A 14,221-nucleotide genomic window follows, 5' to 3' on the forward strand; every position below is an offset into this window, starting at 1 on the left:
TATTTCTCAAGTTCCTTGAACCATCATCCTAGCAAACTTTTATGTGCTCAGAAGTTTTTTGTGGTTTCGCTCCACCATTTGATGTAACCATCAAACATATTTTGTAATTAAATTATGTCATATTAATAATCACTCTTCCTTGATTGTCCATTAAGAGTTTGTGACAGTATTTAAGCTGCATCACTAGGGACAACATCAGAAGTGACTGAAACTCAACATAACTTTGTGTTAATTCTACCATCTGAGTCGGCCCTTACAAAACTCTCTCTAATTATATTAAAACCGATGGAAGTACACACACAAAAGCGACACTTCCTAGCCTTTTCTGAAATGTCAATGTTACTTAAGAATGTTTTGTTTGTACTAATTAGCTGATGACTGTGGCCCTGCATTTGAATTTTGAGCAGTTCTGTAATTACAGTTCTGCTTTGTAAATTTATGTACTAGCAGCTGTTTTATTCTTAGTCATGATATTTATGATCGGCTTTAGAGACTGCAGTATCTCTCCCTCTCTCTCTCTGTTTCTAAATCTAGTGAACAGTCCTAGCTGCATATTAAATGAACTTCATACTGTAAATGACTCATTTGGAACACTCTACATATACACAGCTATTTGTGTCATTTACAAGAGACTCAGCTCATTGACTTTAATACAGACACATCAAGAGAAATTCTGTGATATTCTAATAGGCATAAAAATACATTACAATTTAAAAGTTTGAGGTCTGTAAGATCTTTTCTGATCTTTTTTCGAGGACACAATCAATTGCAAATATCTTTGCTGTCACTTCTGATCAATGTTACAAAAGATTTATTTTTTTAAATACATGCTGTTCTTTTGAACTTTCTATTCATCAAATAATTCAGAAAAAGTATCTGACATAAATATTAAGCAGCACAACTGTTTTCAACTTTGATAATATGAGTTTCTTAAGCACCAAATCAGCATAATGTATAAGAATGGATTCTGAAGGATCTTGTGAAACAGAAGTAGTAGTTTCTGAAAATTCAGCTTTTCCATCAAAGGGGAAAAAAATAAATTTTGCACTAGAAAACAGTTACTTTAAATTTTAATAACAGTTCACAATATTTATCAAATAAATGCAGCATTGGTGAGCATAAGAGACTTCTTTCAAAAACAATTAAAAGTTGTAAAAAGGCTGTACATAGAACACAGAATTTTGGGGTAAAATGAATTATAAATGTCTTGATTACAGTAGTTTGCATTGCTCTCGGTTCTTTTACCTCAAAGGATACATGCGATTTGTTTTTGTCTTTATTTTCCCATCAGCAGTAATCCGGAGCCCAATCACATTAACTCTTTGTTTTGTTTTTTTATTCTGTAATTTTCCACCAATCTATTGTTTTGCTTCCACACTCTATTACCTAAATCTCCATCTCCCACATCTCTCCCTTCTCTCTCTCTCTCTCTCTCTCTCTCTCTCTGTGTGTGTGTGTTATCCAATCACATGTTAGATCCTTTAATCTTGTAATAGGCAGTATGAGAGAATTACAGAAATCCAAGAATGCTACAGTGGAGAGCTGAAGCATTTCAAGGTATACTGCCGTGCAAAGGCAAAAGACCGTAATTTCGATTTTGGTTGAAAATTAGTTATTGCTTTTTTGGTACATTCAAGACATGCTTTATCATGTGCAGAAGTATCTTGAGTCAATTTCGTTGTTTTTCCAAGAAAATAATGGGTGGTCTCAACCGTAACTTCGAAAAGCCCCAGAGAAACCAAGGCAGAGCACGTATAAGTTCAAGTTCAAGTTGAGCTTTATTGTCATTCCGCTACATGTGGGGACATACAGTGGAACGAAATGTTGTGTCTCGCAGGACCACGGTGCTACATAAATACAGACATACAACAATGAAGTAAAAAACACTATAAACCTATACACTACTAACCTACTGACAGATTTAACTATAAGTATACTATATATAAGTATTTACCCTATACAAACTAAAAAAATAAAGGATAAAAAAATACAACTATACGAATGCTTCACATAAATATTACCCTATACAAACTAAAGAATAGAAGATAAAAAATACAAACTATACGAATGCTTCACAAATACTGTACATGTGCAAAGAGAGACATTTGAGTCAGCAGCTGGTTGGGGAACAGTGCAGGATTATTTGTAGTGCATGAGCATGTAAACATGAGCCGTAACATCAGTTACGGGCGTCAAAATGAAGCCTTTTTTTACTGTCCATTACAGTCTGCCACATTTAAATTACGGTGTAGACAAACGAATTAGACAGATCGCGATCTACCAAACAGCTCCAAATAACAAAACACTGTAAAGACTAGATACCTTGGCAGCAAAATACGTAAACGTGAATAGCCTTTAAAGATTTTTTTATTTTCCTTTTTATAATGCAGATTATTCACCAGGCTGTCACTTCTAGTTGGATGTGTGTGGACTTTGTTTTACAGTCTATGGCAGGGATAGGCAACTTCGGTCCTGGAGGGCCGGTGTCCTGCAGAGTTTAGCTCCAACCTTAATCAAACACAAGGCGTTCGTTAAGTTATTTCATTCAAGTCAAAATAAAAGCAATTATGCTATGTCTAGCATTCTTTTACGTTACTGAGCATAGCAAATAAATTGTTTGCAAAACGGTCACATGTTTTACTTTTAATATGCTTGTTACAGTCAAAAAAATGTTTTTAATACAGTCACATTACTATTCATTAGCCTATATGAGACAGCCCATGATCACTAGATTTTATACAGGTGTTACTGTAACATTTTTGTAAATGGTGATCAGCAACCAAATATTGATAATGTGGAAGTTACTGCCTTTTGCCTTTTTGAGACTTTTCACTTTTTGCAGACAATGTAAAAGCAGAGTACAGTAACTTCAAAATAAGGGTAAAAACTAGTTTGAGCCCACAATTTTTAAATATAGATAATTTTCATTCATTCTTCCAGAGTCCTACCTATAATTAATTTGGCTGGACAAATAAAAAAACTTTAAAGTCATTTTTCTCAGTTTCACACTCTAGCGAGTTAAGGTCTTTTGCCTTCGTAGGGCAGTTCAGCCAAAAATTTAAATTCTGTCATTTTCTCACCCACGTCATTCCATATCTATAAGGATTTGCAGAACAGAGGATTGTGCAAAGCTCATATTTTCTTTGTAGCTGTGGTCCAAAAGTGCGAGACCACTAGTGAAAGAGTCTGTTTTGTAGTTTTCAAAAACAATACCAATTTATGTTGTTTTAAAATATATTCAGCATAACCATTTATTTTATTTTATTTTATTTTATTTTATTTTATTTTATTTTATTTTATTTTATTTTAAAAGTATATAAGTTTGTTGCTGTTACCTTAAAAGACATTCTAATTGTTTTTGAACCTGGTAAATACAGCTCTAATGTGTTATATAAATAATAATAATTTTAAAGAAATTAAAAAGCTTCAATGTGGTAATCTACATTTTGACAGTAATTTGGCAAGCTATAATTTAAGGGGATAGTTCTCCCAAAAATGAAAATTCAGTCATTAATTACTCACCCTCATGTTGTTCCAAACCTGTAAGACCTTCGCTCATCTTCGTAACACAAATTAAGATATTTTTGATTAAATCTGAGAGCTTTCCGACCCTGCATAGACAGCAACGCAACTACCACGTTCAAGGCCCAGAAAGGTAATAAGGACAACGTTAAAATAATACATGTGACATCAGTGGTTCAACCTTAATGTCATGAAGCTATGAGAATAGATTTTGTGTGCAAAGAAAACAAAATTAATGACTTCATTGTCTTCTCATCTTATCTGTATATGGAGGGTCAGAACGCTCTGGAATTTCATTAAAAAATAGCTTAATTTGTGTTCCAAAGATGAACAAAGGTATTGGGTTTGGAATGAGATGAGGGTGAGTAATTCATGTCAGAATTTTCATTTTTGGTTGAACTATTCCTTTTTAAAAAGCTACACTAGATTCAATCTAACCATCAGAGCGTGATTCCTTTATCACTTCCAGGTCAGAATGGTTAGCATGTTTGTATTTTGTGTGTGTATTTTGCGACGTAGACCTCTCAGTGTGACAGACAGGTGTGTGTGTGATAAACTCATTGCTCAGAGCCGGTGGCAGTGACATCTTGTTTTGCTCTCCCGTAGCGTGAGATGTATCTAGCGTCCGCCGTTATTGCCGGGGTGGCCCGCCGCTCGTATATCATCTCTGTGGCAACAGACTCGGCCCTGACAGCAGAGGGGAGATTGAGAGGATGCGGCCGGCCATTTTGGCGTTTCTGCCGTGTCACACTGTGGATTAAGAGACCAGATCGGTGCTTTATCAACTCATGCAAAGGAGACACATTAAATAGCTGTCAGAACGCTTGATACAGGGAGGTTTGAAAAGCACACATATGCTCTATCACTGAAATCATCCTCTCTCGCTCTCTTCTCACACAAACTCACATACACACAGCTCAAAAGCCCCTCAGAGAGTCAAGACTGTGTTATTGTTTCTGAGCCGTGATTGCATTAGGATGTCATGGTCACTTTCGTTCTATTCAGTTCTATCAAGAACTAACACTACATAACAAAAACACCACCACAGAGAGAAACAAACACAAAAAAACCCAACTACAAGGTTTCCTTGAAACGCATGACAGCATATGCTTTAAAATAAAGGCTTTAAACCAAAACAGTTCATACAGTCTGATGCCACAGGCAAGCCATTTTGACTTGCATCATATTTGTTGTATAAAGAACTTAGTAAAACTTTTGATTCGCCAGAGAACCATATACCAAAAATTAACATTCTACAAGTTCCAAAGACAATTTTATATGTGACCCTGGACCACAAAACCAGTCTTAAGTCACTGGGGTATATTTGCAGGAATAGCCAAAAATACATTGTATGGGTCAAAATTATTGATTTTTCTTTTATGCCAAAAATCATTAGGATATTAAGTAAAGATCATGTTCCATGAAGATATTTTGTAAATATATTATAACTTAATTTTTGACAGCTTTAAATACAATGTTTTCAGTATTTTTTTTTTTTTTTTGTACCCTCAGATTCCAGATATTCAAATAGTTGTATCTCAGTCAAATATTTTCCTATCCTAAGTAACCATACATCAATGGAAAGCTTGTTTATTCAGCTTTCAGTTTCCAATAATTGACCCTTATGACTGGTTTTGTGGTCCAGGGTCACATATTTCATTCAATTGTAAATACAAATTATTCACCATTTGGCCAGTAATTATACTGGACACAACAATATAACGTTACTACCAAAGAAAACAACCAAGTGTTTTATATATATATATATATATATATATATATACACTCACCTAAAGGATTATTAGGAACACCATACTAATACTGTGTTTGACCCCCTTTCGCCTTCAGAACTGCCTTAATTCTATGTGGCATTGATTCAACAAGGTGCTGAAAGCATTCTTTAGAAATGTTGGCCCATATTGATAGGATAGCATCTTGCAGTTGATGGAGATTTGTGGGATGCACATCCAGGGCACGAAGCTCCCGTTCCACCACATCCCAAAGATGCTCTATTGGGTTGAGATCTGGTGACTGTGGGGGCCATTTTAGTACAGTGAACTCATTGTCATGTTCAAGAAACCAATTTAAAATGATTCGAGCTTTGTGACATGGTGCATTATCCTGCTGGAAGTAGCCATCAGAGGATGGGTACATGGTGGTCATAAAGGGATGGACATGGTCAGAAAAAATGCTCAGGTAGGCCGTGGCATTTAAACGATGCCCAATTGGCACTAAGGGGCCTAAAGTGTGCCAAGAAAACATCCCCCACACCATTACACCACCACCAGCCTGCACAGTGGTAACAAGGCATGATGGATCCATGTTCTCATTCTGTTTACGCCAAATTCTGACTCTACCATCTGAATGTCTCAACAGAAATCGAGACTCATCAGACCAGGCAACATTTTTCAGTCTTCAACCGTCCAATTTTGGTGAGCTCGTGCAAATTGTAGCCTCTTTTTCCTATTTGTAGTGGAGATGAGTGGTACCCGGTGGGGTCTTCTGCTGTTGTAGCCCATCCGCCTCAAGGTTGTGCGTGTTGTGGCTTCACAAATGCTTTGCTACATACCTCGGTTGTAACGAGTGGTTATTTCATTCAAAGTTGCTCTTCTATCAGCTTGAATCAGTCGGCCCATTCTCCTCTGACCTCTAGCATCAACAAGGCATTTTCGCCCACAGGACTGCCGCATACTGGATGTTTTTCCCTTTTCACACCATTCTTTGTAAACCCTAGAAATGGTTGTTCGTGAAAATCCCAGTAACTGAGCAGATTGTGAAATACTCAGACCGGCCCGTCTGGCACCAACAACCATGCCACGCTCAAAATTGCTTAAATCACCTTTCTTTCCCATTCTGACATTCAGTTTGAAGTTCAGGAGATTGTCTTGACCAGGACCACACCCCTAAATGCATTGAAGCAACTGCCATGCGATTGGTTGATTAGATAATTGCATTAATGAGAAATTGAACAGGTGTTCCTAATAATCCTTTAGGTGAGTGTATATATATATTATTATTATTATTGAGATTATTGTGGTAAAAGTATATTTGTAAATTTAAGAATTTTTCTTCTTGTTCTTCTTCAATTTCTACTTCTTCTTTGTGTGTGGATAAAAATAATTGTTTTTTGTTGAAATTTTAATTGTTGATGTTGTTATTATTATTATTTATTTATTTTTGTATTACGTTTATTTAAATGCATCTTATTTTTATTAATTGTTTTATTTGTGTGAAAAAATATTTATATATTATAATATATACGACTCTTAAATGTTCGACAGCTGTAACATGACTTTTTTGGTCAGGGGACTTTAGTCCATTTCTTTTAAATTTGGGATAAAATAATACACTTCTTACCATATATGCATGTTTATTTTATTTCTTTCCTGGCTAAATGGACCAAAACAAGGTCTTTAACAAGTCTATATTTTCATTCTAAGAGAAGTGCAAGTTGGATTGTTTTGCTTGTGTGATAAGTGTGCGTTTCTTATTTGTGTGTGAGTGTGCATGAGTGTAATAAACTAAATTTTCTGTCAGGAACAAATGGTCCACCCTTCAACCGCAGTTATATGAATCATTTTGCATACAGAATTGACTTAACGTCCAACATTAAACAACAAGTCTAAAGTAGCTCTCTCCACCAGTTCCCATTTTACACTTTCTTCTTCTTTCTCACTCTTTTTCCCTCCCCTCCAACACTTTCTCTCTTTCCTTTCATCTGCGGCTCAGTCGGATGACTATTTTTCCCTTTCATCAGACTGCCATCATGTCAAGCACTCCTGAACATCTGTGATGGTGGCTGGATAAAAGCGTGTGGTGTGCAAGTCCAAATATGCGATTGGTTGTGTACTTGTGTTTGAACGTGTTGCGATTTGTGTATTTGCTTGTGAATGTGAATTCATTTGTTTGTGGGTGTGCAAAAATAGCATTAGCACACATTACAGTATGGAAATGCATGGTCCAATATGTTTGTGAGTGTTTGTGAATATGGATGTTCACACTCCTACCTGGTGCTCTGTGTGTGGGAGTGTTCATTCTAAAAACAAGCATATCGTGTCCATGAGCACAAAGCTTAAGATGATACAAACAAGGCACTGTGCCATTAATTCTCTTATAGAAAATAATGTGTGTTCTGTTTGCATGTCTGGAACGAAAAAAGAATGGAGGAGGAAGACGAAGAGAGAGCCATCGGAATCCTTTTAATTTCTCGATTATTTCTTCTAGAAAGCATTGAAATTAAATTGAGAGAAAACAGAGATTTTTCTCCCACTTATATATACTTATATTTTCCTACTATGATTATATTAATTTTATACTTATTAAATAAATCTCAGTAATATCTCAAAGGATGCTTATGACAGACTCAAATAGTAAAATATTCAGGTTTCACCAAAGCCCATCTTAATAATGTGATCTACAAATCATTTGGTCTTGAATGAATTAGACAAAGTCCAAAAAAAAAACAAAAAAACATTTTGGACAATTTGAAGGAAATGTCTTATTCTCACTGATGGCTGCATTTATGTGATCAATGATAAAATAAAATAAAAAAGATGATTTTATATATATATATATATATATATATATATATATATATATATATATATATATATATATATATATATGTAGTTATGTAACTTTTAACACATTTATTTAACAAAATAATATAATGCTGAACTTTTTAACAGCATTTATTTGAAAAAAAGAAAATCTTTTATGACAAAAATGCTGTAATATTTTATCAATTTACTGCATTCCTGTTCATTAGAAGTATGAAAAAATACTGACCCCAAACTTAAATTGCTTAAATTAATTCCATCTTGATTGAATTGTGAAAAATGGGTATTTCATACTACAATGTAGAGACCTGCATGAGTTTACTTTCGATGAGGAATGACCTTGGAACATGGCCTACAATCAATTTCTGACCTAGACGTGGAGCCAAAAACCCAGGGTGTTACTACTTTTCATCCGCTGCTGTTATTGCCATAATTTGTTTTGAATTAAACATTAACCATCATTAAATAATGCTTTAACTTTTGACATGATTTTAGAATAGGTTAAGATTCAAGATTCAAGATTTTTATTTGTCACATACACAATTATACAGAGTATAACCAGCAGTGAAATGTAGGTCAGGTCCGCTCCAAGGACAGTGCAATTATAAAGTATACAAATATTAAGAAAAAGAAAAGTAGAAAAAACAAAAAAAAATAATAAAAATAAAATAAAATATAAAAAATATAAATATAAATGTGCAGGTCAGTATGTTGCTGACTTAGTAATAAAGAGGAATGTGCAAAAAGAATGTGCAAAAAGTTGTACAGGGTATTTAAATAGCAGCAATATGAGGTAGAAAAAATTATGAATAGCTTATTGATATGGTGATATTTACATGGAGTCATGTGATGTTAGGACACAGAGTTAGAGTTTAGGAGCCTGATGGCCTGGGGGAAGAAGCTCCTCCTAAGTGTCTCAGTCTTTGCCATCAGGCTACGGAAGTGCTTACCAGATGGAAGCAAAGTGAATAGATGGTTGCCAGGGTGATTTGAGTCGTTGATGATTTTAACAGCTCTACTTTTGCAGCGTTTGAGGTAGATGTCCTGCAGAGAGGGGAGAGCAGACCCTGAGATGCGCTCAGCTAAGCGCACAACTCTCTGTAGTGCTTTGCAGTCCTGATTGGAGCTGTTTCCATACCACACTGGGAAGTCATGGCCTAATGGTTAGAGAGTCGGACTTGTAATCCAAAGGTTGCGGGTTCGAGTCTCCGGCCGGCAGGAATTGTAGGTGGGGGGAGTGAATGTCCAGCGCTCTCTCCACCCTCAATACCACGACTGAGGTGCCCTTGAGCAAGGCACCGAACCCCCAACTGCTCCCCGGGCGCTGCAGCATAAAATGGCTGCCCACTGCTCCGGGTGTATGTTCACTGTGTGTGTGTGTTCACTGCTGTGTGTGTGCACGTTGGATGGGTTAAATGCAGAGCACGAATTCCGAGTATGGGTCACCATACTTGGCTTAATGTCACTTCACTTCACTTCACTTCACTTCACTGAGATGCACTGAGTCAATACACTTTCTATGGTCCCTGAATAGAAAGTTTTCAGGATTGCTGGTGAGACCCTGAATTTCCTCAGCTGTCGCAGATGGTACAGTCTTTGCCTGGCTTTCTTAACCTGTGTTTGGATGAGTGTAGTCCAAGTCAGGTTCTCGGAGATGTTTACACCGAGGTACTTGAAGTTACTCACCCTCTCCACAGGGGTCCCACTGATCATAAGAGGAGTGGGCTGTTGAGAAGAGGGCTGCTGCTGTCTCTTCCTAAAGTCCATGATCAGCTCTTTAGTTTTGCTCACATTCAGAGAGAGACAGTTGTCCTGGCACCATGATGTGAGTCTCTCTACCTCATCCAAGTATGCGGTCTCATCGTTGTTGGAGATGAGGCCCAGAACCACAGTATCATCAGCAAATTTGACAATAGATGTGGAGCTGTGAGAGGACACACAGTCATGTGTGTAGAGAGAGTAGAGCAGGGGACTCAGGACACAGCCCTGTAGGGCTCCTACGTTCAGGGTGATGGAGTTTGAGGTGAACTGGCCAACTTTTACCACTCATCCAGTCACAGGAGTTTAGGCCGAGGTCTGTGAGTTTAGAGGCCAGCTTGATGGGGACTATAGTGTTGAAAGCTGAGCTATAGTCAATGAATAGCAGCCTTACATAATTCCCATTCTTGCTGTCCAAGTGTGTAAGGGAAGAGTGGAGGACGTGATAGATGGAATCGTCAGTGGATCTGTTTGGGCGATAGGCAAACTGAAGAGGATCCAAAGTATCAGGTATGGAGGAGCAGATGTGGCTCTTTACATGTCTCTCAAAAACCTTCATGACTATAGATGTGAGGGCAACTGGGCGATAGTCATTCAGACAAGAGGGTTTATTGTTCTTAGGCACAGGGATAATGACAGATTTTTTGAATGAGGTGGGAACCACGGAGGTAGCAAGGGACTCATTAAAGATAGACGTGAACAGCAAGCTGATCGGCGCAGGACCGCAGAACACGGCCGGTTATCCCATCAGGTCCGGCTGCTTTCCTGACGTTCACTTTCTTTAGCGCCCTCCAAACCTCATCCTCCGACACGGTGATTACAGGATCATCGCTGCTCTGCATGCTGCTTCCTGACACGCTGGTCGGCAGAGACGCGGCGCCGCCGTTGCAATCGAAGCGGCCGTAGAAGATGTTTAACTCGTCAGCTAGCAATGGATCTGCTCTCACCTCCGCGGAGGATTTGTTTCCAAAGGCACAGATGGTCCTCAGTCCCTGCCACATGCGTCGAGAGTCATTGAGCTGGAAATGAGACTAAATTCTCTCTTTGTATTGGTGTTTGGCGGCTCTTACTGCGCGTCGGAGAGCATAGCACGATGCTTTGTACTCGCTCATATTCCCGGTCAGAAGAGCCTCATTGTAAGCGGCAGTGCGTGTGTTAACCGCAGCACGGATTGTTCTGTCCACCCACGGTTTCTGGTTGGAGAATGTCCTTATAGTTATTGTTTCTGTAGCTTGCTCCGTTAGCGTGTTTACAAAGCTCAATGCTACATCCGTGAACTCGCTGACGTCAGAAGAACTCGCCCGGAACATGTCCCAGTCAACGTCATCATCTGCAGCATAGCCTCTGAGTGGGAGGACCAGCGCGTCACTACTCTCTGCACCGGAGGTTCCTGAACGAGCCTTTGTTTATATTCCGGTGTTAGGAAAATGGCGGCATGGTCCGATTTGCCAAAAGCCGGTAGTGAGCGGGCTTTGTAGGCATTCTTGAACTGAGTGTAGCACGGTCCTCTAGTTGGACAGGATACATGTTGATAAAAGTTAGGCATGACCTGCCTGAGGTTAGCTTTGTTAAAGTCTCCCGCGGTGATAAAGGCAGCGTCAGGATGTTTAAGTAGTTATTTGACTTTTGGTCAACATTATTAATCTAAAGGAAATGTCATTTTAGTGGTGAAACATTTTGCTGAAAGATTACTGAAGTACAATTCTTTAAGGAAATAACATATTAGGAATGTATATTAGGAAAGTGCATGTTGACTTAAAGTTTACTGAGCTATGAAAGAAACACTTGAATGATAAAATTGTCCTCTGGTGTGAGAGAGACAGTGAGAGAAGGAGGGGCGGAGCGAGGGCTATGATTTTCTCAGTGTGAGCGGCACATGCAGGCATTTCTCTACTCATTCTAATCAGGATGAATCAGGTGTGTTTGCCAGAGGATAACGCACCTGTGCACACACACACACACATAAAGTTTCCCGAGGAATGATTACAAGTCAACAGAAATCTCTATTATGCTTAAGATTTCAGTCAGGGGAAATCGTTTCCAAAATATCCCATCCAATTACATCTGTGACAGTTTTATTAGAGAGGGAGTGTGTGTGTGTGTGTGTGTGTGTGTGTGTGTGTGTGTGTGTGTGTGTGTACACAAATATAGGGACAGAAAGAGAAATGGAGAGTGAGCACGAGAGAAACATGAAGAGTGAGGGAGAGGAGTGCTTTAAATCACTGTGTGCTTTGAATCACTGTGGATATTTCAGCTCCTGTCACTCTTGTGTGGCTCTTTTATCCACAAGACACTTTTAGACCCTAAATCTTCCTCCAAATATCCCTGTGTGAAATAGAATTTCACACCCGTATGTGGTCAATTTCATGGGGTATGTCAGAACAGTTTTCCGTTTTTTAATAGCTAGTTTATTATAGATTTACAGTACTTTTATTTTATTTTTGGGCTTTTGACACTTTATCTGACAGATACAGCGGAGAAAATTTTATGAGAGAAGAGAAACACTTCAAGACATTTATTTTTGTGTTTGTTACAGTATGCTTTGGTTGTTTTATATAAAATTTTAGTTTCATTTTAGCACGATCATGAATTATGTAAAGATGTGAAATTAAAAAATATATACATATATATTGCTAACACTTTACAATAAGGTTCCATGTGTTAACCTTAGCTGACTACATTAGTTAACATGAACTAACAACAAATAATACAGTTAATAATCATTTAGTTAATTTGAATTAATTTAAATAATTTTTACATTTTAAATAATCATTAATAAATTAATTAACTAATTTCCTAATACGTAGTACATCGTTTAAATAAAAAAAAACTTTAATATTATTTAATGGCCCTGATATGACTAATAGTCTTTTTCTTTTTGCATATCAAATAGATATGAGATAAGCTTTACTCAGGATTCCATAAAATCTGTCTAGTCCAGCTCTAGCAAATACTCACAGATCCTGACTCAACTGTCATAAAGCAAATGTGCCTTTTGTGGATTAACTCAGGTATAATTACCGTATAGTGGCTGAAAAAATACCCATAAGCACAACTGTGACTTTGCACAGTGCCTCCATATTACTATGTGCCTGCTTCAAATCGTTTTCCGACCTTTTTTGTCTTATACACAGCCTTATCCACAGGCTATAAGTACTCCCTCATCAACACAAATCAGAAATGTGTTACTTTTTAAATGAACCTACACTGTCATCCTAGAGTTTGCGAAGAGTATTTATATTCAATGTATTTATTACATCATTCCTCCATCTTCAGTTTATATTTCAACTGACATCATTACAGTGAATGTGAGATGAATGTACACATGTGGTGCTGCCTTTGGACAGTCTAAAATAATGTATTTTCAGAGGCAGAGTAATTAAGCTACCCACCTTTTGGAACAGCCTTTGTGTTGGCAAGCGTAATGCTTTGCCTTAAAATGCTGCCTCCATTAGCCGCTCACTGGATTTTGGAACAGAGTAAACACCTGCATATAACGTCTGATTTAATGTGAAGCCACAAAGCCCAGAGGAGCTGTCCATGGTCCTGAAAATGCTTGTGCTGTTGAGTGTCTACTGGCTGCTGTCCATGGTGCTGAAATCATCTGCATCCACCTTCAGCTGCGTTAGGGCAGTTTTCACTTTATCTTTCGTGTCACCGGCTCATATGGTGCTAGTTTGAAAACGTCATCCTACCTGAGAGTGCTTTTGAAAGTGATTGACAGGCCAGTTAAAGAACTGAGTAAGCTTGCTGTCAGGGAGCCCTAGCTGATTTGTCTGATTATAGGAACTCGCAGATAGGTAGCTGTCAGTCGAGCGGATTTGGCCGGTTAGACGTTTTTGCTTCATGCTGAATGAAACAGCGACTTTTCTTCTAGAGCTGACGTATAACTCCTGAATTTCTGTTGCAGGGTCACGTGATGGTCTCTCAGCGATGTCTGGAACACTGCCTCACTTCCTGCAGGAGCCCGATGATGCATACATTGTCAAAAGCAACCCCATCAAGCTGCGTTGTCGTGCGCGGCCAGCCCTCCAGATCTTCTTTAAATGCAACGGAGAGTGGGTCCATCAGAACCAACACACTTCCTTGGAGCACACTGAACTAGGAACGGGTAAATATGCATGTGCTGTCCTTCTGTTTAAAGTAGTAGTTCACCCAAAAATGAAAATTTGCTGAAATTTACTCACCCTCAGGCCATCCAAGATGTAGATGAGTTTGTTTGTTCAGAGGAACTATTGGTGAGCAAAAGATGCAATGCTAAATTTCTCCAAATCTGTTCTGATGAAGAAACAAACTACATCTTGGATGGTCTAAGGGTGAGTACATTTTGAATAAATTTTCATTTTTGGGTGAACTGTTCCCTTAATGCACCTTCTATCTGT

At 38.1% G+C, this 14,221-nt stretch overlaps 1 protein-coding gene across 1 annotated transcript in view; it reads left to right on the forward strand.

Annotated features, from left to right (window-relative positions):
* Positions 1–14,221, forward strand: part of LOC306856026 (netrin receptor UNC5D-like) — a gene marked incomplete at its 5' end in the record, with an annotated part of 279,601 nt that overhangs the window by 178,407 nt on the left and 86,973 nt on the right. The window contains one exon of the mRNA XM_079394991.1: positions 13,750–13,950. Coding sequence (XP_079251117.1) covers positions 13,750–13,950 — 201 coding nt within the window. The remainder of the gene's footprint in view (positions 1–13,749; positions 13,951–14,221) is intronic.

Source organism: Barbus barbus (genome assembly GCF_936440315.1).
Source record: "Barbus barbus genome assembly, chromosome: 36".
Classification (NCBI taxonomy): domain Eukaryota; kingdom Metazoa; phylum Chordata; class Actinopteri; order Cypriniformes; family Cyprinidae; genus Barbus; species Barbus barbus.